The sequence below is a fragment of the Mustela nigripes genome, chromosome 14, assembly GCF_022355385.1.
Source record: "Mustela nigripes isolate SB6536 chromosome 14, MUSNIG.SB6536, whole genome shotgun sequence".
Taxonomy (NCBI): domain Eukaryota; kingdom Metazoa; phylum Chordata; class Mammalia; order Carnivora; family Mustelidae; genus Mustela; species Mustela nigripes.
This window is the reverse complement of record NC_081570.1, coordinates 58,405,537-58,427,332: the sequence shown is the minus strand read 5'-3', so window position 1 is coordinate 58,427,332 and position 21,796 is coordinate 58,405,537. Positions and strand designations below refer to the sequence as shown.

At 34.8% G+C, this 21,796-nt stretch overlaps 1 protein-coding gene across 2 annotated transcripts; it reads left to right on the top strand.

The window, feature by feature from the left end:
- Positions 1 to 1,447: 1,447 nt before the first annotated feature.
- Positions 1,448 to 21,491, top strand: ZRANB2 (zinc finger RANBP2-type containing 2). 2 transcript variants are annotated; one of them, XM_059375116.1, is made up of 11 exons: positions 1,814 to 2,957; positions 5,416 to 5,468; positions 5,560 to 5,668; positions 6,735 to 6,817; positions 12,411 to 12,487; positions 12,759 to 12,893; positions 14,027 to 14,196; positions 15,725 to 15,811; positions 17,763 to 17,921; positions 19,002 to 19,075; positions 19,620 to 19,717. In XM_059375116.1, the coding sequence occupies exons 1-10, from the start codon at positions 2,902 to 2,904 to the stop codon at positions 19,033 to 19,035; spliced, it is 963 nt and encodes a 320-aa protein (XP_059231099.1). In that variant the 5' UTR covers positions 1,814 to 2,901; the 3' UTR covers positions 19,036 to 19,075; positions 19,620 to 19,717. The 2 variants fall into 2 exon arrangements, with proteins under 2 accessions (XP_059231098.1, XP_059231099.1); XM_059375115.1 differs by lacking the exon at positions 19,002 to 19,075 and having other exon boundaries at positions 1,448 to 2,957; positions 19,620 to 21,491.
- Positions 21,492 to 21,796: the final 305 nt, after the last annotated feature.

Genomic DNA, 21,796 nt, shown 5'->3' with positions numbered 1-21,796 from the left:
TAATCATTCTGATGAGTATATAGTAGTAATTTGCATTTCCTTGATTTGCACTGCCAGAGCCAAGATGAAGTAGGATCACTATTCTTTCCTACTGACTACAGCTAAAAGCTCAGATCAAAATTAAAAAAAAAAAAAAAGCAACTACCTGAGGACTCTGAAAAGTAAACAAAGATGGGCAGACTGGGGAGAATCAAAGCTGGAGAAATGCCCTATTTGTTTTTGCTATTTTCTCCCACAGCTGACTTCAGGCCTGGTCTCTAATAAAACTAACGGTCACACAGGCAGCAAAAATGAAGAGAAATATTGTATTTTTTTTCTTTTGAGAAATATTGTATTTCTAGCAGGATAAATGGAGAAAAAGGGTTTCTGTGAGCCAAAGTTTGGGGTGGGGGGCAGAACACCTGGCTTCCCCCCCGCCTCCTTTTCTCCATCTGGGCTTTTACTTGAGAGTTGGGCCTTAGACTTGGACCAAGAAAAACCCTGTCTTTCTGAACAAGGGAACTCAGAAAGAAGGTCTCTGTGGTATGAAGGGCACAGAAGGAATCCACGTTTTTTTGTCTTACTTCTTTGCCCCAGTGTGGGCCCCAGTCAGCTATTGCTGCTATGGAAGACAGCTAGAAGTCCAAGAAAACCTTCTTATTTCTGACAAGAGGAACACAAAGAGGGGTCCCTACAAAACAGAGAGCATAAAATGAATATCAAAAAGAGCTGTCGAAGGGGACCCCCTAATTCTATGCATAAACTCATATAAATTCTGTTCTCACACCTGAACTAAGCATCTGCAGGAAAGACACAAAGCTGTATAGCAAAAGGTATGTGAACTGAACTACAATTTAAACTACATTGGTCTCCCCTTATCCATAGGATATATGTTCCAAGACCCCCAGCAGAGGCCTGAAACTATGTATATAAAACCCTATATATACATCTTTTCTATATGTTCATTCCTATGTTAATTTATAGCTTAATTTATAAATTAGGCAATAATAACTAAAAATGAAATAGAATTACAATAATTTATTGTAATAAAAGTTATGTTAATGTAGTCTTTCTTGAAATATATTTTTGTACTGCACTTATACTTTTTTTTAAAATATTTTATTTATTTATGTATTTATTGAGCATGTGCAAGTGGGAGAGAGGGGCAGAAGAAGAGGGAGAAAGAGAATCTCAAGCTGAGCCCCGAGCCTGATACGGGACTCCATTTCACCGTCCAGAGATCACGACCTGAGCCAAAATCAAGACACAAATGACTGAGCCATGTAGGCATACCTCACCCTTTTCTTTTTATGTGAGATGATAAAATGCCTATAAGAGGAGATTAAGTGAAGTGAATGACATAGGCATTTGTAACACAGTGTTAAGCTACCCCTGACCTTCTGAGGTAAGTCAGAATCATCTGCTTTTCATAGTTGATCACAGGTAACTGAACCCAGGAAAAACAAAACTGTAAATAAGGGGAACTAATGTATTGCCCAAGTTCCAACATAATTCTCCGTGTTGTATGTATAGGGCAGACTCAAAGGAGAACAAAGCCTTTGAAAACTGAACTGTTAAGGACCAGCACACACAGAAAGTGAGACTGAGCTTGCGGAACTGTATCAAACTGGATTGATTGCCTCCCAAAACAAAACAAAGTAACCAATATTCCCCAAAGGCTTTTAACAGGATCCATTCAAAGTGTCCAAGATAAAAACTACAATTACTCAACAAAGAAAATTAATCAATATATAAAGAAGTGGGAAAATATAACCAATTCTCAAGGGGGAAAAAAAGCCCAGCAGCTGCCAACCCCTAAATGACTAAGAGGTTAAAATCATCAGACTTTAAAGCACTTATTATAATTAGGAAGTAGTTGAAAATGTTCTCTGTAGGTATACGTCATACTCTAGAAAAATTCTTATATTTTGGTACAGAAATCTGTGCATTAGAATATTTATACCACCGCTGTTTATAATGACAAACCTGTTAAATAGAAGGGATAAACCGCCACCCAAAGAAATATTATCAGTATACAGCAGTAAAATTAAGGAACTACAATCACATGCAAATATACGCAACAACCTAAAATCCAACAAATTTGGAAGTACACTGTTGAGTGAAAACAAAACAAAACAAAAACAAAAACATAACAACCAACTTGATATCCTCGTAAAGCTCAACAGTTTAGAAACATAAATTTTTCAAAAGCTCAAGAATAAACCCAAAAGAGGAGCATGTTAACTCTGGAGAGAAGCAAGGGGTAAAAGACACACTGATAATATTAACAATACTGGCACTATCCTAGTTCTAAAATTATTGGTCGGTTCCCACGTGTACATTGCTTATGTTACATCGACGTACGCGTCAAAACCCAGCAAGTTTCTAAGTGATATCCGTGTGCTGAGTGCATGATTAAAGAACAGAGTTCTCAATCCTTTATTAAAATAACTTCTACAAACATTTGACTAGCCCATCATACCTCAACCGCTAAACCTACTAAGCAATCCGCGGTCCCAAACTCAAACCTGAGTACAGTCACTTCCGCCTGGGCTCCCTAGCTCCGCCCATATGAGCGGAAGTATTTTTCTTTTGGGTCCTCCCGCCTGTAGGGGGCTCTCCGAGGCTTCCAGTGCCACGAAGGCCTCCCGCCTGGGCTGACCCTGAGGCGCCTGTTACTTTAGCTCTAGAGAATTCATCTGCACTGTAACTCCTTCGGCCAGAAAACAATCGCACAGGCATCTTACTCTGGACTATAACGTTCACACTCAATCCCCGCCGGGGGTCCTCATTATCAAGCCCTGGTGCAGTGGTGCGTCGGAGTCAGGCGTCGTTCGGGACAGCCCCGGAGTGCCGAAAGTCCCCAGCCCGCTTCCTCCTGCGAAGACGTAGCTGCGGGTGGCTGTGGTGGCGGCGTCCAAGATGTCGACCAAGAATTTCCGAGTCAGTGACGGTGACTGGATTTGCCCTGACAAAAAGTGAGTTCATGAAGGGTCCCAAGTTGGGGCAGGGTTTATCGGTGGAAGTTTTTCAAGGTTCTCTCGGCGTTTTCCGTTCTCACAGTCTCTGGTACCTCAAGCCGGGTTGAGGCGGCGAACCGCCAGCTCCCAGGCGGGAAGGAGGCTCCAGTCTCTTCTCTCTGAGCTCTTTCGGGGGCCTTTGTGTTGAGGAGGTCTCCAGGTTTCCTCGACATTTTCTCTCCTAGGCCGCCCCTCTTTTTCGAAAGCGAGATGGCCTACCTTTTTGCCTCCACACCCCACCCCCGCCTCGGCCAGGTTTCGGCGATAAGGAAATCTCCAGAGGAGGCCAGCTTGCGATTGGATATGCCCCACGTGACTTTTTTCTGCGGAACTTTTATTCGCGGGAAGCTGCTTTCTCGAACTCGGTGTTTTGGGGTTTTTTTTGCTTCTCATAATTTGCCGTGGATTTTTGGTTGTTTTGTTTTGAATTTTTAAATTTCAGTTTTGTTCCCTACTGTTTGTGATTCCCTCCCTTACCCAAACACTACCTTTCTTTTATTTAAGAAATTCTGATTTTTTTTCTCCTCATTGATAATTTCCTCACAACAGTTGAACCAATCACCTTGTTAAAGACGAGAGGCCTGTGTTTTTGCCTGCTCAGCCCTGGAGATTCCTGCATCAGAGAAGCACGTGTTTCAGTAGCTGAGCTATTTGACATTGTTGCTGAAGCCAGTGTGCTCTATTAAATGGCCACATTCTTTGGAAGGGTGCTCAAATAAACGCACCTATTTGGAAACACATGGAAAGTAATTGCCCAAAAAATGGCAAGCACAACTCACGTTCAAATAAAAATCTGTGATTTCTTACTAAGTTGGCTTCCAGCATCATAGAGTTAGCGGTAATAAAGCGGAGAAACTTTGAAACAGACATGGGCTTAATTCCAGTTCTATTGCTTACAGACCATGTAAATAGGTTATTTAACTTTAAAAAACTGGTGTAGAATAGCTCCACTTTAATGAATACACGATAGTATAGATAATGTGTAGAACAACAAAATCCACAAAATGTGAGTACTCTTGTTAGCTATTGGTAGTAGTTTTAGAAAAGTTAAATCAATTACTGCCCCTAAAGGACGTTAAATCCTTATTTCCCCAACATTTGACTTCTATGCACACCTTAAGTAGTTAAAGGAAATATTGTTGTGTTTATTTAATAATAAATGGATGGCCCATTTGCGTGAAGATTGGGATTACCTGAAGGATTAGGTCAGCCTAACAGTATTGAATATAACAAATTCATATGCTACAAATAGCATTGGCCTAAGTGATACAGACTGTTGAAAACATTCAGAAGATTAAAAACTTGTGATTTTTGTGTTGTGGGTTACTTGTAGAATGATGTGCCTTTGATGGTGTCATTATGATAGCATATGCAAATACTTGAAGTAGGTCGAAGAGAGTATCTTCAGCTCTGTTACTGTTATGTGAATAAAGTATTATTTCTACAGTGTGTATATTCAGGATATATTTTCAGTGCTTACTTGGGTCATAAGGCATTGATTTATGGGGGAAAATGTCTAAAAATTATATGGAATGCACAGTTTAGTGCCCATTCCATAATTCATACATTTATTTCATTATAGTATAACACCTAAAAGAAATCAGCTTTTTAAAATTTAAGATTTGCATGTTATTCAGAGCATTTAACAGGCTTTTACCAATATACAGATGCACTTTTAAGACCATTGCTAGAGAACCTGGTAATTTTCTTGTTTTTAATTATGTTTGCTGGATATAAACAAAGTGATATTGTGTTGCACCATGTTGAGTTTATTGGTTGTGGTGGTTTTTTTCAACTAGGTTTCAGAGGTTTGGTAAATAACCCTAGAAAACTCCATTTCCTTGTGATTATTGAACTTACCTACACTTTTAGTTAGATTGTAAGTTCCTTACAATCCATCTCGTTTGTAAAAAGATTTTGTCAAGACCCATGAAGCCATCTCTGATTTATTTTTATACTTAATGTATTTTTGTACCTATCTTCTTCTTTCTGTACTAGGATTTATTTTGAGTTGTTTTAGTTCTCGGTGCCTTTCAGTAATTGTTGAAGTGGAGTCCTATCTCAGTTCAGTTTTGCCAGGGGGATTTTGTTATAATCAATGGTAGATGCCAATAGAACACTGAAACACCGAGATCAAATGACTAACCAGGATCACATAACCAGTTAGCGAAAGATTGGAATATTTTATCCTGGACTTGTGATTTTAAATCATACGTTTTTTTCCACCTCATTGCAAGGATTTGGGGAGGGGGGAATTGGGTTTTTTTTGTTTGTTTGTTTTGTGATTTGACTGAGATGGCATTAGAAGTTCTGGATGTGGGTATATAATAAGGACACATTAATAGTTGTGCATATAGAATTTTAAAAATTCTGTAGATTTAAATATTATATCTATATATATTTTTTTTATTTTCAGATGTGGAAATGTAAACTTTGCCAGAAGAACCAGCTGTAATAGATGTGGTCGAGGTAAGCATTTAAGGAAGCTTCTATTACAACTGTATATGGACCATTTTTTTAATTTCCCCAGATTCGTAAAGCATTATTTTCCTATTTTCAGAAAAAACAACTGAGGCTAAGATGATGAAAGCTGGGGGTACTGAAATAGGGAAGACACTCGCAGAAAAGAGCCGAGGCCTTTTTAGTGCTAATGACTGGCAGTGCAAAACGTATGTGTTTTAAATTATCCGCTTTTTCTTCCATAATAACATGTCTAACCTTTACTTATTAGTATTTCCAATTCTTACTAGTCACATTGACAAACCAAGTAAACCTTTAAATCAAAGATACGTTGATTGTTTAGTCCATATCTGACAGAGTAGTATAAAGAATTCTTAAATTCTATTTTTTTTTAAAGGGCAGTATTGGTTTTTACTGTGATGAATTATGTATACTAGTAAATGAATGCTTAAGGTAAGCTTGCATTCCCAAAAAAGAGGGGCTATTTAAAACTACCAAAACCTACTTCTCTCATTGAAAAACCTCAAAAATTTTTAGTCTCTATCATTAATACGAAATACACTACAAAATTCATTTTGCCTGTTTACAAGGTAGATTTAGAATCATAAGTTGTTTGCCATAATTATCTTTGATCAGGTAGTTTTCCTTAATACTTTCGATTTTCAGGTTCTGTATAGATTTTTTCCAACTTTCATCTTTTCTGTTGTGCAGATGAATTGCATATATGAAAAAGGACTGAATCAGAAGAGGGTTTTACATAAATTCCTGATCCGATAGTAAATTTGTATTGGAGAATTCTCCAACAGATTAAATCACTGGATTTTATATGCTGTGAAATTCAGTGTTTGCAGTTACTCCTCAAAAAAAATTTAAGTTTATTTGGAGGGTATAACCTTACTGTTCTTTGAGGTGAATTTGGAGACTGAAAAATTAGTGAAACCTTTAAAATGAATTTTCCCCTGAAGGCATCAAAATCTTTGTAGGTATAATTTGCCTCATATTTTTGGAAAAAAAAAATGACAGGCACTTCTCAAACTATATAGCTTTTGTTTCTCTGCTTAAATAGTTCAGTGTTCTGTTGAAATCTGTATTTTCTTTTCAGAAAATTTCCACTACTGGTACATTTTCTTTGTTTGCAATATTCTTAATAAATGTTTCTTTATGGTAGTGATTTCATCCTAGTTTTTATTTTAAAATTTTAGAATGTCAAAAAATTTACTTTTTTTTCTTAGGTTGTATTATAGCCTATTAATTTGGTATTTTTCTCTTCTAAAGATGCAGTAATGTGAATTGGGCCAGAAGATCAGAGTGTAACATGTGTAATACTCCAAAGTATGCTAAATTAGAAGAAAGAACAGGTAAAATACAATCACATTCTAACTAAATGATTTTAGAAAAACTAAAAATTAATTGACAGTTCTATCATCTTCTCTTTTTTTTTTTTTTTTTTTTTTTAAAGATTTTATTTATTTATTTGTCAGAGAGAGAGCGAGCACAGGCAGAGTGGCAGGCAGAGTCAGAGGGAGAGGCAGGCTCCCTGTGGGGCAAGGAGCCCGATGTGGGACTCGATCCCAGGACGCTGGGATCATGACCTGAGCCGAAGGCAGCTGCTTAACCAACTGAGCCACCCAGGTGTCCCTCTATCATCTTCTCTTAACAAGAGCACAGTAGTTGAAGATTCTGTCTGTTTTGCCCTTAGGTTTTTATCTTGGTATTTTTCTCTCATACCCAGAAAAGATCATATTTTGTTTAATAATAACACAGTTCATAAAATACAGTATTAGATAGTCCTATACTGACAAATAGTGACATTAGAAAGGGCAGAGAGTGGATGCCTGGGTGGCTCAGTCAATTGGGCAGCTGCCTTTGGCTCAGATCATGGTCCTTGGGTCCTGGGATGAAGTCCCACATCAGGCTCCCTGCTCAGTGGAGAGCGTGCTTCTCCCTCTCCCTGCCGCTCTGCCTCCTTGTGCTCTCTTATCTCTCTGTCAAAGAAATAAATAGATAAATAATCTTTAAAAAAAAAGGGGGGGGCAGAGAGGCTATTCTTTTAAGATAATTGTCTAAAGGTTAGGCAGTAATTCTCAAATTTAGCTGTGCCTTGGTGTCATTAATCTGTAGGTGATTTGGGTGGTGTTTGGTAACCATTGGCCTAAGTAATAGGTTACCTTTGGCTTTGTGTGTTCTCTGTGGTAAGATGAAAATATTTACCTAATTGAATATAGTTTTTCAGTTATCAGCAGTTAACCCAACCATATTATCAAATCTGACTTTATCATGTAGTGACTCAGACATCACAGAATCAAAGGCTTCTGTATACAGTTATCATTGTCAGACTTAGACTTACTAAACTACTTCCCTGTTTCTTTTCCTTGAGAACGTCACACCACTTAAACTGTGTGGTTTCTGAGGGTATGAGACCCATTAGCCCTTCCAGAATCACCTGGACCAAGCCTTCGAGGCTGCAACAGAAATTCTTGTTTTATTCTCCCCTTTTTTGTTTTTTTTAATTCTTTTTTTTTTTTAATCATAATCTCTCATGTGAGATTATAGTCCAGTGTCCTAGATATTTTTTTCTTTTTCAGTCCTCAAGTGTTACCCCACTTTTCTCATTCTTGGCCTTTAAATTGATTGGATAGATTGGAGCCTTCTCATAAAGAGTCTTCCTTTTTTTTCCTTCCTTCACCTTTAAAGTATATGTTCTATCTTTTTTGATCTTTTTTCTTCCCATACCTCTGGGAGTTTGTGTCCTTTTTAGATTCATCATCATCTCCCTGGCCACAGAATATTTGTTGAGTTTCTTCAAGATCCAGTCTCTTAAGTTTTCTTTCTTTGCTCTTTATTTTCTGGGCATTTTTTCCTGAGCCCTTAGTTTAAGTAATCTTTGGCACACATAATACTCGGATATATGTCTTCAGCTGAGCCTTCTTTGACCCATATATTAAACTGCCTATTGAACATTACCATCTAAATTTCAACCTTATTATATCCAAACTGAACTCATGATTTTCCCCCAGGACCTGGCCCTCTTCTACTGATCTCTTTCTCATGATTAGTACTACCCACCATATGCTTGTTGCGTAAGCCAGAAATCTAGATGTGCTTAGTAACTCCTTCATTTCTCCTCTGTTCTCCACCCTCTTCCTCCCGCAAAATTCTTTTCCACCACTCCTCTAGATAGGAATACCACTATATCTTGTCTTGGAGAAATAGCTCCTTAGCTGGTGTCTGTATATATTCTGCCCCCACTTCTCTGTTGGCAGCCAGAGATGTGATTTTGTTGTTGTTGTTGTTGTTGTTGTTGTTTTAAAGATTTTATTTATTTATTTGTCAGAGAGAGAGGAGCGAGAGTGAGCACAGGCAGACAAGAGAGGCAGGCAGAGGCAGAGGGAGAAGCAGGCTCCCTGCCAAGCAAGGAGCCCGATGTGGGACTCGATCCCAGGACGCTGGGATCATGACCTGAGCTGAAGGCAGCTGCTTAACCAACTGAGCCACCCACGCGTCCCAGAGATGTGATGTTTTGTTTTGTTTTTTTATTGTTTTTTCTTTTGATTTGTTTTTTATTTTAGAGTAAAAATTTCATTGGTTTAAAACTGTTTTGTTTATAGGATAAAGTCCAAAATCTTTAACAGTTTTTTAAATTTTATTCCTGAAAAGCCTTTTGTCTATTCGTATTCTCTGACCTATTTTATGTGTGTTTTAAGTTTCACTATTGCAAGAGCAACTGAAGTCCTCAAAGTTTGATGTCTTCACTTTTCCTTTACCTAGTATTTTTTTCTGTGATTCTGGTGTCTTGACTCTTTCCCACTTCTCTGGCTATAACTAGTAGTCTTTGCTGGTCACAGTTGTAGGTGTGAAAAAAAACCTATACCATTGCTCTCCAGTGTTTCTTTACTATTTTTAATAAGGAAGTCCAAGGTTCTGGGAAACATTTCCTAAGCATTGGATAGTTTGCATAAAAGAAAAGTTGATGTACTACTGAAAGATTGCTGACTTCTCTGTTATCCCTTCAAATAATTATACAAATAATTTGCTTAGCCATTCTTCTATTTTGAATAGTTTATACATTAGTAATGTTCTTGTCAAAAATTGAATTTTTTCTATGGCCTATATGAGAACATGAAAATAGCTTTATATTTGCTATGATACTCACTTTAAATTAATTTTACAGGGCTCTTGGATTTAGGCAGCTGCGGTAGACTCAGGTCATGATCTGGGATCCTGGGATCCAGCCCCACCTCAGGCTCTCTGCTCTGTCTGCCTCTTTGTCTGCTTCTTCCTGTGTCCTCTCCCTGCTCGTGTTCTCTCTCTCTCTCTCTCATTCTCAAATAAATAAAATCTTCTTTTAAAAAAAGTAATTTTACTTACATACCTATGCAGAATTACTTGTGAATTATAGTTCACTTTCTAAATCTTGCAGTAATTTATTTGCTGTATCATTTTTCAGCTATAAATTACTTAAATATGAACAAAGAACTGTCTAAAAGCCCAACTATTGGTTTTAAATACAATTGTTTTAATATTTTTACATGTTTCCACATAGTAATAGTCTGGTTTATCAGGCATTTTTTTGTACTGCTGACCTGAAAATAATCATGCTATATTGCATTATATTTGTTCACTTGCCTTTTTTTAAATTTTCATATGTAAATTAATTCCCATCTACATCCTGTGGATTTTTGGGGGTTTGTTTTTTAGTTTTTTCTCCTTTTAAGTTTTTAGAGTTTAGTTCTTTATTACTAATCATCTCTTAAAATGACTTACTTTCCATCTAGATGCTGTGAAATTTGGGGTTTTTCCTACTTTTAAGTACTTTGAAGCTTATATCTTTATTATTAGTTATCTTTTAAAAGTTTGTTATTATACTACGCATACCTTAATCTCAGGACATACTGATAAAATATTAAATATATCTAGAGGTAAACTATAGTGAATTACAACTTTTCACAGTATTTGTAATCTAAAATTAGCATTGAGTATGAGCTCTTTTCTTGAGGTTCAGGGTATACTTGTTTGTACTTGTTTTTCTCTTTTTATATTTCTGAAAAGCTAGAGCCAAGATTTTAGTAAGGAAAAGTTATTACTGTTATTTAATACACTCTTCATTTGTACATCACGTACAGAAGCAAAAGGAAATTCTTGTATAATACAGTTGAAGTCCATATTGTCTCTGAAATAAGGTAGGAGGAGGAAAGAGATCACATGCAAGTATTTGAGGGATAAGCACCTACACATTGCAGTGTTCACTGATACAGACTCTAATGAAGATAAGATTAATTTAATGTGATTTTTTTAAAATTTTATTTATTTATTTGACAGAGAGTGAGAGAGAATACAAGCAGGCAGAGCAGCAGGCAGAGTGAGAGGGAGAAGCAGGCACCCCGCCAAGCAAGGAGCCCGACATGGGGTTCGATCCCAGGACCCTGGGATCATGACCCGAGCCGAAGGCAGTTGCCTAACCAACTGAGCCACCCAGGCACCCCTAATATGATTTTTTTTTTTTAAGTTAAATTTATTACATTCTGTTGTTGGGACAATTATATCCCTTCTACTATTTGTGTCTCTTATAAAATGATGATAGGGTAAATGATCATTTTTTAAATGCCCATGATTGTCAATATTAAAGCCACATAGCCTGAGGTCTTTAAAAATACTTTTTTGTTCATAAATTTATTTAGGTTTTGCGCATTCATGAAATCCTTAAATCTTGGACTTGGCTGCCTTTGTATGCTGGTACTGCTCTGCGGCATGTACAGTAGTACTTAGATAATGTTGCTCTTGCTGACATAGGTCTGTTATGTTTTTAATGGCAGATTTATTCAAAATCTCACTCTTTCTAAAACTAGCTCCAGTTTCTCTTAAGTCTGTGTCAAAAAGCTGTTGATCTAATTATAGTTAGTTGTGACCTCAAAGAATAGTGGTTTGCTGATCTTGATTACTTTTTAATAAAATGTTTTCATTTTATTTATTTATTTATTTATTTATTTTTAAAGCTTTTATTTATTTATTTGACAGAGATCACAAGTAGGCAGAGAAGCAGGCAGAGAGAGAGGGAGGAAGCAGGCTTCCTCCTGAGCAGAGAGCCCGATTCGAGGCTTGATCCCAGGACCCTGGGATCATGACCTTAGCCGGAGGCAGAGGCTTAACCCACTGAGCTACCCAGGCACCCCGAATATTTTCATTTTTTATTGCCTACTTCATTGAACCTAAGTGACTTTGAACAATGTATTAAAAATATTTGTATTAAAACCAACTTGGTGTTGTGTATTATGTCATCATGTTTGTTTATATAATGAGGAATATTCCAAACCCTAGCTACATTTTATTCCAGCAAAAGTTCACCATATCCAATGATACCAGTCTATTTGCAACTGTACTCAGTGAAATTTGATTCTTAGTTCTTACTGAGTCTACTTGTCTTAGAAGAATTATGATAAAGTACAGAGGGAAGTTATTTTAAAACGTGGGTTATGGCATAGATTTGAAGGAGGTGTTTTCCACCTGGGTATCCTATGCATTGTCTAAGTCATACAGGACATTTTGAAATTGAGAAGAGCTAGGAATGTAGCAACAGGCTTTTTTTAGCTGATGTATCTTAAGTTTAACACTCTTCTCTGTAGTGATGTTTTTTAATACGCTTTTTTTAGGTAGTAATTTATTAGCTAGACAAATGTAACTGATGAGATTTTTCTCTTCATTGCTTGGGGGCAGTTTTGACATTTTTGTTGTTTTATTCATTTGACAGAGATCATAAGTAGGCAGAGACGATGAAGCAGGCTCCCTGCCGAGCAGAGTCTCCAATATGGGGCTCGATCCCAGGACCCTGGGATCATGGCCTGAGCCAGAGGCAGAGGCTTTAATCCACTGAGCCACCCAAGCGCCCCAATTTTGACATGTTTTTATTTTAATGAATTGTCATAGGGTAACAATTTATGCCCCCTCCATTTTTAGGCTATGGCGGTGGTTTTAATGAAAGAGAAAATGTTGAATATATAGAAAGAGAAGAATCTGATGGTGAATATGATGAGGTAAGCCATATGTTAGTGTGCAGATTGAACACAAATTAGAACACATTAAAAAATACCTAAAATATAAAGGAATAATAAATGTATATTTTTGTAAGTATACTCTGTACCCTTTAAGACAGCTTATCATTTTTAAGAAGTCCTAACTTAAATACATAATTGTTGAAGTTAACTTGAAAATACTTATTTACTTAAATATGTAAAAGTAATTTCTTAGAAAAAGTAGTAATTTTAAAACATTTCGGCTAACAGAAATATGAAACTTTTTCTCTAGTTCGGACGTAAAAAGAAAAAATACAGAGGGAAGGCAGTTGGTCCTGCATCTATTTTAAAGGAAGTTGAAGATAAAGAATCTGAGGGAGAAGAAGAGGATGAGGATGAAGATCTTTCTAAATACAAATTAGATGAGGTAAATGATTTCCTTGTCTTATTTCCCCTTAGTCTTATTTGAGCTATGATATAACATGAATCTTTTCAGTGGTTTTTGCCCAGTAGTGAAGATATGTTTTTATGTATTCATTTGTTCTCAAAAAGATTTTGAACTTCACTCTGCCAAGCACTATTCTCTGGAGTTACAGTAATGAGACAGAACCATCCTACTTTTTCAATTCTAGAGCGGAAAGATATAAATGAATGAGATAATTTAGATAGCAGTGGTATTGTAAAGATAAATATAATAACAGAACATGAGAAGAGCTACTTTGGTTTTAGTGGATGGAAAGATTTTTGAGGAGGTGAATTTGAGCTGAGACCTTGAATGATAGAATGCTGGCCACAAGCAGAGAACAGCAAATTGAAGTCATTTAAATAAAGGAAAGAAACAAGCAACATCAAAAAATCATAATAAACTAATGTGGTTAAAGCAGAGAGGAGAATGTGGTGAGAGGGTCAAACACTATCAGGTCAGGTGGTATCCATTCTGTGAGTTCAGAGTCTAAAGTTTTATGGCCTGATGTGTATATCCAGATTAAGGGTACATTTGAGGTCTGATCCTAAGAAGCCCTCAAATGCTACTTAACAAATCATTGTGGAACAAGTTTTTTAAAGCTTGTTTCCTAAGAAATGAGATCAAGCAAATCTGATCTGTTTCAGATTTGTGACTGTCAATATAATAACATACTGGGGAGGCAGAATGGATTTCTAGAGTTAGGGAGACTACGTGAGAGGTTATATTGTAATATACTAAAGAAAAGAGCAAAGTTGTGAACTTAGACTAAAGAAGAGGGATTCAAGGACTTTTAAGGGGTAAAACTGAAAATTCTTGACAGCTTACTTGGTAATTGTGACAGAAAAAGAAGAAATGAGTATGACTTTTAGGTTTACTTCACTGAAATGTCTGAGATAGTCATCTGTTTATCTGAGACGAGGAATATAATGGGCAGATTTTAGGATTGAGAATTTGCTGAAATGTCGATGGAACCATATATCTGTTGATGATACCATATATCTATATGGAGATGTTGAGTGCAGAGAACTGTTCATTATTCCTAGTAGATAGCATTCATACACAAATGTGTAAATAATTGACTCAATTCTTGTTAGGATGAGGATGAAGATGATGCTGATCTCTCAAAATATAATCTTGATGCCAGTGAAGAAGAAGATAGTAATAAAAAGAAATCTAATAGACGAAGTCGCTCAAAGTCTCGATCTTCACATTCACGTTCTTCATCACGCTCATCCTCCCCCTCAAGTTCAAGGTCTAGGTCCAGGTAAACGGGTACAGGTCAAGGGTAACACCAGTCAAAATGTCAGTATCTAACTTCTTTATTTATAAATTTTGTTATTCTTGACTGAATAAGCTTTCCTTTTTATTTTAGAGATTTCATTCAAGTCAACATTTACAAAATAATTTTTCTTAGTGGCATGAAGTTATTGTCTGGTATTTTCAGAAGTGCAAACCCATTTTTTAGCACCATGCCTTTTATTAAAATAGACTTTTTAAAAATTAATTTAAATCATTACATATAGTGATACTTAAAGAGGTAGTATACATTTAGGTACTTTTAAGTAAAAGGAAGATTTCACTCATGATGTCAAAGGCGAGTATAGAAATTTTCTAGACACTAATTATATAATTGGTTTTAATGGACAGTGTTTTAATAATTTACTTTGATGTAAGTGTTTTGAGTAAAGGAGGAAATTCAGACATATTAGTTCTTTTGGCTTAATGCTCGAGATTTTGAGATGTCCAGGAAAAAGGATTTAGTTGGTGGTGTACTTGAATATTATTTTGCTAGTAATGTAAAATTTTAATAATACCTGATTGCATAGTCAGCAGTGAGAATTTTAGGTGAGCAAAAGCAGTACCTTCTTATAGACAGTGTTCTCTTGAAGAATTGTATTCATGGTGCAGTGAAGCCATGGACCATGAATTTTAATGGTATTTAGGGACAAAAATATTAGCTAATTGAGTACTTAACAGATAATTTTTGTTTGAGTACTGTAAAGTCTGAAAGCTTACAGGTGTGATAATTTTAAGATTTAAATGTAATAGTAATCTTTTTCTGCAAGGTATTACTTTAAGGGATAAATTAAAGGTATATATTAGGTTAATAAGTGAATTTTATTTTCTTTGTGATTTTTAAAATTTAAATAGGCCGTATCTCCCCTTGTGTCATTTTTCAGTAATTACCTAAGGCAATGACAGGATTGTTAATGTGTTATCTCTTTAATTCCCTAACCTTTGAGTAGACAGAAAACAGCGATTAAACAAACATACACATGGCGTCATACTTAAAAAAAATGTCATATTAGCTACAGACAAAGGAAACAAGGAAATTGTTAGAGATCATGGAAATTGATAGAGATCTATCAGAGAAATTAAATTATAAACAGCATTCATTATTCCTGGATGTATAAGTCCTCAGTTGCTTTAAAAATTATTTGTGAACAGAAAGTACTTAATGAAGTGAGGTAATGCTTAGTGTTTTTATGTGTACATTTTGAGTGATTTTTGTAGTAATTTAGACAAAATTTTATAATTTAGGCAAATTTAAGTAAATTTAGTAAATTGGGCAAAATTTAGTTGTTTTTTTTAAACTAACTTAAGTTTGGGCATAACTATTGAAGCAGTAAACTGTTTAGTTACTGTTAAATACTGTATTTTGAAAATATCTATCTCAAATAGCTGTCTTTTTATATGAAAATGAACTCTAATATATATTTTTCTTTCAGTGTTCATTTCACAAAGTTCATTTAAGTGGTCCTGGAAAAAAAAATCCTTCCATGTTGTTCCAGGTCCCGTTCAAGAAGTTCTTCCAGTTCGCAGTCAAGATCTCGTTCCAGTTCCAGAGAACGTTCGAGATCTCGTGGGTCGAAATCAAGGTGAATGAGGTAGCATCTCTCTGTAAAGAGAGAGAAAAAATATTTAAAGGCTACAGAAGGCGTTGCTGCTTTTTTCCTCTTAATTTGCTTCTACTTGTCAATTTTATTTTAGCATTAGAAAACTAATGCACTTGCCTCAGCTTAATTTTCTCACCATGAGATGTTTCCATTGCCAGCAATGTGCCAAGACATTCCCATGATTGAATTAAGGTTGCAATTTTGCATAACGCAAGGTTTGTTATTTTCGTGCTAGGTAAAATGTGCTGAAGTAGGAAGATGGAGCCAAGTCTTATCATCAGATCTCTAGTACATTAAAGTCATGTTTGCAATAATAGTTCAAATAAAATTAGAAATATGCAGAGAAAAAGTTTACTGTGTTCTTAAAAGGAAGAAAATTAACCTTGCCCCCAAACAGATTTTGTTTTGTAGGGCAGTTCTTTCCGTATTTACAGAAACTATTTCATCATTTACATTCAGATAAAGTTTCTGGAATGTTTCATACATATTTCCATTTTTTGGTAATATATAAAATACTACAGAATTACAAATACAAAATGTTTTACATAAATACTGTATATAGAACAAGCACTCCTTAAACTTCATAAACTAAAGTGTGGTTGGTTAAAAAATATATATGTTGGTTAGTCTAGGTAGGATGTGGTCTTAAGCAAGCATTACTGTTAACTTCAAGTTGCATTTAGTCGAACCTGTAAAGGAAAACAATTTGTGGAGAAGCAAATAGAAACATTAGTGTTTACTTTCTTGAAGTTTTTTCTAAATTTGGTCAAAATATGCTGCCCTTTAAGTTGATTTATTGATCATTTATTTAAAGCATCTAACAAGAATAGAAAACGACTAAAATTCCACTTGTGTGGAAATTCACACTGAAGTTTTAGGATAGTTTTTGGTAAAAAACACTTGCTTAGTAGAGCCAAATCTGTAGCATTAACGGGCATTTGCAGTTTAACATTAAAGGAAGAAAGAATGGTATGCAGGCTTGTAGTAAGCCAGTACAAAATGGAGAGCAAGTGAGTTTCTTGTTACTATGTATTATCAATGTTTTAGTACTTTTATTTGAGTGCTTCTTAGGTGAAGATCCTTAAGTCCTATATCCCTTTGGGAAGTACTAGAATTCAGATTTACAGAACAGCCTTCATGTTCTTCCCAAACATTTTTTTCATTGCTTATAACTTTCCAAAGAATTCTCCTTTTGGGCTTTCTGATTTTATTTTAAGCCCAAAGGTGAATTTTTTGGGAAGTTTAAGCTAAATTCCTTCAACCAAAATATGTAAATGAAGAAAAAATTTTGCATTAAACATTTGCACATTTACTTCTGCCTGAAACATGTGAATGTCAACACTTCATACTTCATGAATAATAGTCCTTCATAAAAATAAAGATTGTTAATATAAATCAAAGTTTTAAAGTTATTCATTTTATTTTTCTTTATTTGACAGTTTAATAGTTACTTTTCTTTCCCATTGCTGTCCTCAATCCCTGCCTCTTATATAGCAACTCAACCAATAGGTTGCATAATTCCTCAGGGAATTATTATATTTGCCTCAGGAAGTTATATATAACACAAGTTTGTTCCCAAATGGGATGATGTTTTCTAGACATAAAGTCATGCCAATGCAGTTACCTTTTGGTTTTGTTATTTATGTATACTTTAAAATGTAAGTCTTAAGTTAAAAAAAATTAGTTCCATAATATATTAAGCTGGTTTTAAATTGTAAGTGATGAACGCTTAGAATGTTAAAGTAATTGTACTTAAATAGAATTGTTTTCATGGTTGAACCCAGAAGTCTTCTGTTGAGTATGCAGTAAGTATTCCTTCTTACAAAGTTTTCAGTTGTATGTCCTGTTTATTTTTGGAGCTATCTGTTAACTAAATGATCTGCCTCATTTCTTCTTTTAATGAAATGTTTGATTTGTTTCTCAATCAATGAAGATCCAGCTCCAGGTCCCACAGGGGCTCTTCTTCCCCACGAAAAAGATCTTATTCAAGTTCATCATCATCTCCTGAGAGGAACAGAAAGAGAAGTCGTTCTAGATCTTCTTCATCTGGTGATCGCAAAAAAAGACGAACAAGATCACGGTCACCCGAAAGGTTTGGGTTTCTGTAGAAATAAGAATGGGTGTTCTTAAGTGTGTTTATTAGATTAAACTTCCTAGTCAAGGATTAGATTTTCATTTTCTCCTTGTTCCAATTTTAAATTACACTTCTCAACTTTGAACTTCAAAACCATTAATTATTTTGTTTATCCTGTGTGCTTGATCAGGTTGCTTAGAAAAGTCATAGATCAAACTACTCTTCCACTATCTGGTCATTTTATTGTTTAAATTTTTATTTTCGTATATGATTATTATAGCCAACTCTCGGTTATTTCTGTCTTTTAAGATTGTAATTCAGAGGCTGTATGTAGAAATAATTTAGAAGTTGATTTTTAAATGTATTGATTTATGTTCTTGAGTTTACATTAAATATTAGAAATCAGAATTCTGGGGCCTCTAGTAAAAAAAATTAACTATATTATTATTGGAAATCTTTTCTCATATAAATATGTATAAATGCATTTCCACAGCAAATTATTGTTTTATGCCCTTCATCTATAAGGATATAAGGAAATTGTTCTTGTAGCTAATAAATTTTTCATCTTGCAGTCCAGATCTTTTATTTTTCTCCCTAAGAGAAAGACCTTTACTGGATCACCTTACTATATTGACATTTTTAAAATTTAGAGAGGGCAGGTGTCCTCTGTCAGCCTTTTCTGCAACAGGCTAATTAATTACTCAGTTTCATTAACTTTCTCTACATTCTCAATGTCTAATTATATAGGCATTTTAATGATTTCCTTTGTAGTCTTTGCAAATTTTCCATATCCTTTCAGCTTCTGAAAATAAGAAATAAGAATCTAATTATTGCTGGGTTCAGTGGTAGAGTTACTTCATGATTCCTTTGTGTACAGAATGATTAATTTTTCTTCACATTTTAAAGTTTAGATATTAAGGTTACACACAACTAGTGTTGTTTTTGTGCATTTGTTCCTTTGTAAGAAAATTACTCCGTACTTGAGTGAAATTCATTCTGTTGCTTTCTTACCACTCTGCAAATTTATATCTTAGCCACATATAATCCCCCTAGTTTGTTGTCATCTAAACTTAATGAACATGTTCTCTATTCCATAAGCCAGGTGATTGGTGAAAACACTAAACAACCCTGAGCCCAGGGCCAACCCCTCGGAACACCACTACTTTACCCAGGTTGATATATTGACTTATTCATATTAGCTGCATGAATATAACCCTATAACTAATTGTATAATCATCTTGTGTGACCTAGATTTCCAAACATAATTATTTATGAATAGATATTTTCATACACAGAAGCCTTGCTTTATTTGTTTTACATATAGACTTACTACACACTACAGTGTATCACAGGGATTCATTTAGTCACACTTCCATTACCAAGTTTATATGCTTTTGTTGTATATTATCTGTAATTTTACACATTTCTGCAAGGCTTTTCTTCATTACCTTAAATAATTGAGAGGTGGCTATATCTTGAAAAGAGAAGATATTTGTAAATATAGAGAATTTTAAATTATGGTTATGCTATTGCTGAGCTCACACCCAACATCTAAATACTAGTTAGTTGTTATGTGTATACATTTGTATCTTACATTTTAATTATTTTGCCAGCATATTAAGGTCTTATTTTTTATATTTTCACAGTCTTATGAATGAATGCTGGATAATCAACTTTAGCTTACTAGATTATCTGCTTTCTCTTTATGTCTTACAGGCACCACAGGTCATCATCTGGATCATCCCATTCTGGTTCCCGTTCAAGTTCAAAAAAGAAATAATGTATTAAAATTTACATCTTAAAAAAAAAAAAAACAGTACAGTGCATGAAGCATATTTTTTAAGAAGTTGGTGTCTTACTTGGTCAGAAGTGCTAAATCTGCTAGTAGAGGTGCATGCCTTTCATTGCTTTTCAGATCAATACAGCTGTGTTTATTTGTGAAATTAAAAGTTAAATAGTATTTTAAGCCATAATGCCCCAAAATATATGCTCTATTTGTCATTCATTATTTACAACCATTTGCTTCACTTAAAACCATCTCAGCTATGGCAAAGTACTTTGTTTCCTAATTTGAACTCTTGTTTTTTTTCATTTCCGAATATGAACTGTCTATTGACTGAAGACAGGATAACCTAGGCTTGCCTGAACTTGGGCATGGAGGCAAGACTGTGGTAAAGTAGTTGGAAACAATCTGTTTATGACAATTTGGGAAGAGGAGTCAACCTGTTTATGTTAATCTATGTCAAAGTGATTCTTACCAGAAAAAGTTAAAACTCGTTGAAAACAGCCAACTGGAAACTTTTATTTGAAATTCCCTATGCTGAGGGTGCCTTAGAATCTTTGTCTCTCTCTTACTCTGTTTTACGTTTTGTATCACCACATTTAATGAAGAAAAATCTTCTGAATTGCAGAAGGGATGTTATTCATTTCTCTTTGACACATAATTTTGAGCAAAAGTGTAAAACCAGTTCCTCTCTTTACTGGCATTAATGATGAGAAAGTTGTTTATTTCAAAATGTTTATCTTAATATTTTAAGAAGCTTTATGTGATACCCTTTAAAAACCCAGTTATCACATATGGTAGGGTAGACAAAGTTAAATCATAGTTAATGAGGAACAAATTGAAGAAAGCTTTAGAAGAATATTTCTCTGAGTGAAAGACCAACAGAGATTCTGAATTTAAGTGAACATTTATTTGCCTTGGGATGTTCAAACACTGCATAAAATTTTCTTTTTAGTAACAAATGAATGCTTATTTCTGCATGACACGCAGAATTACTTGTTGTTCCTATTCACTTGAAATTACTTATGGCTTAAAATACTTTCAGAGTTTGTTTTATTTCTCAAAATTAAAATCTGGTCACTTGAACCCCATTTTGTCCTCTGGCTTAAAAACAGAAAGGTTTCTCTTAGCAGTATCTTCAGTGACAATGCAAGGTAAGTATATTAAGGGAAATCGACAGTGCACTTGGGGACTTATTGTCATGGGGGTCAGTATCCACTTTTTGTTTTTTTTCCTTAATTTTAAATTATTGTCTACTGCAATTAAAAATTTTTAAAGTTTTAAGGTGTTTAGTAGACAGACCAAACGGAATTATTTGTTTTTTATTTTAAAATGAGTGATTTTTCTTTTCAAGTGATCTAAAGGTTAAAGCAAAAATACCTTATGTAGAAGTATTTTGACGATACTTTTACAATGAACTTCCCCTTGTTTTTTTACGTCTTAATTTTCTTTGCTACGTTTACTGTAGGTTGCACAAGAACTTTTACTCTCTTGTATTTGTGCCTCAGACTTCTTGAAAGTCCACCTTCTAAATTGCCCAGATGATCTTCTAGAGTCTACATGTTACCATTGGTTTATTCTTGTGCTTTCTGTATTTGAAACTTTGGCTGTACTAAGCAAATGCAAGGTTATAAATTTAGCTAATAGTTTACAGACAATTCAGATGATTATGATTTCATTTGGTTTAACTAAGCTGTACTAGTTCATTTCATGAGGAAATGATGCTGTAGACAAATGTAAATAAAGCTGTGAGTCAAGCATCAAGTGGCATTTGTGAGAAATAAATTAGAATTTTTAAGCTCTGAGTTAATGTTCATTTTTAAATTAATTATAGTCCTGTTACTTTTGATTGTGTGTTTTAAATTCTTTATATTCCTTTACCTTTGTATAACATCACCCTGTGTTTATATGGGAGGGCTTCGTTTAAAACATACCAGATTCATGATCAACTATAACCTTGGATACTCAAAATTTTTGTGACTTTATTTTTCATGGAGAATACCCAAATTCGTTGACTATTTCCTACCACTACATCACACAGTTTATTTCATGTGATAAAATAGTACTCCATAGTGTGCTTCTTGAATTAACTTAAAACTGACTTTTGGAC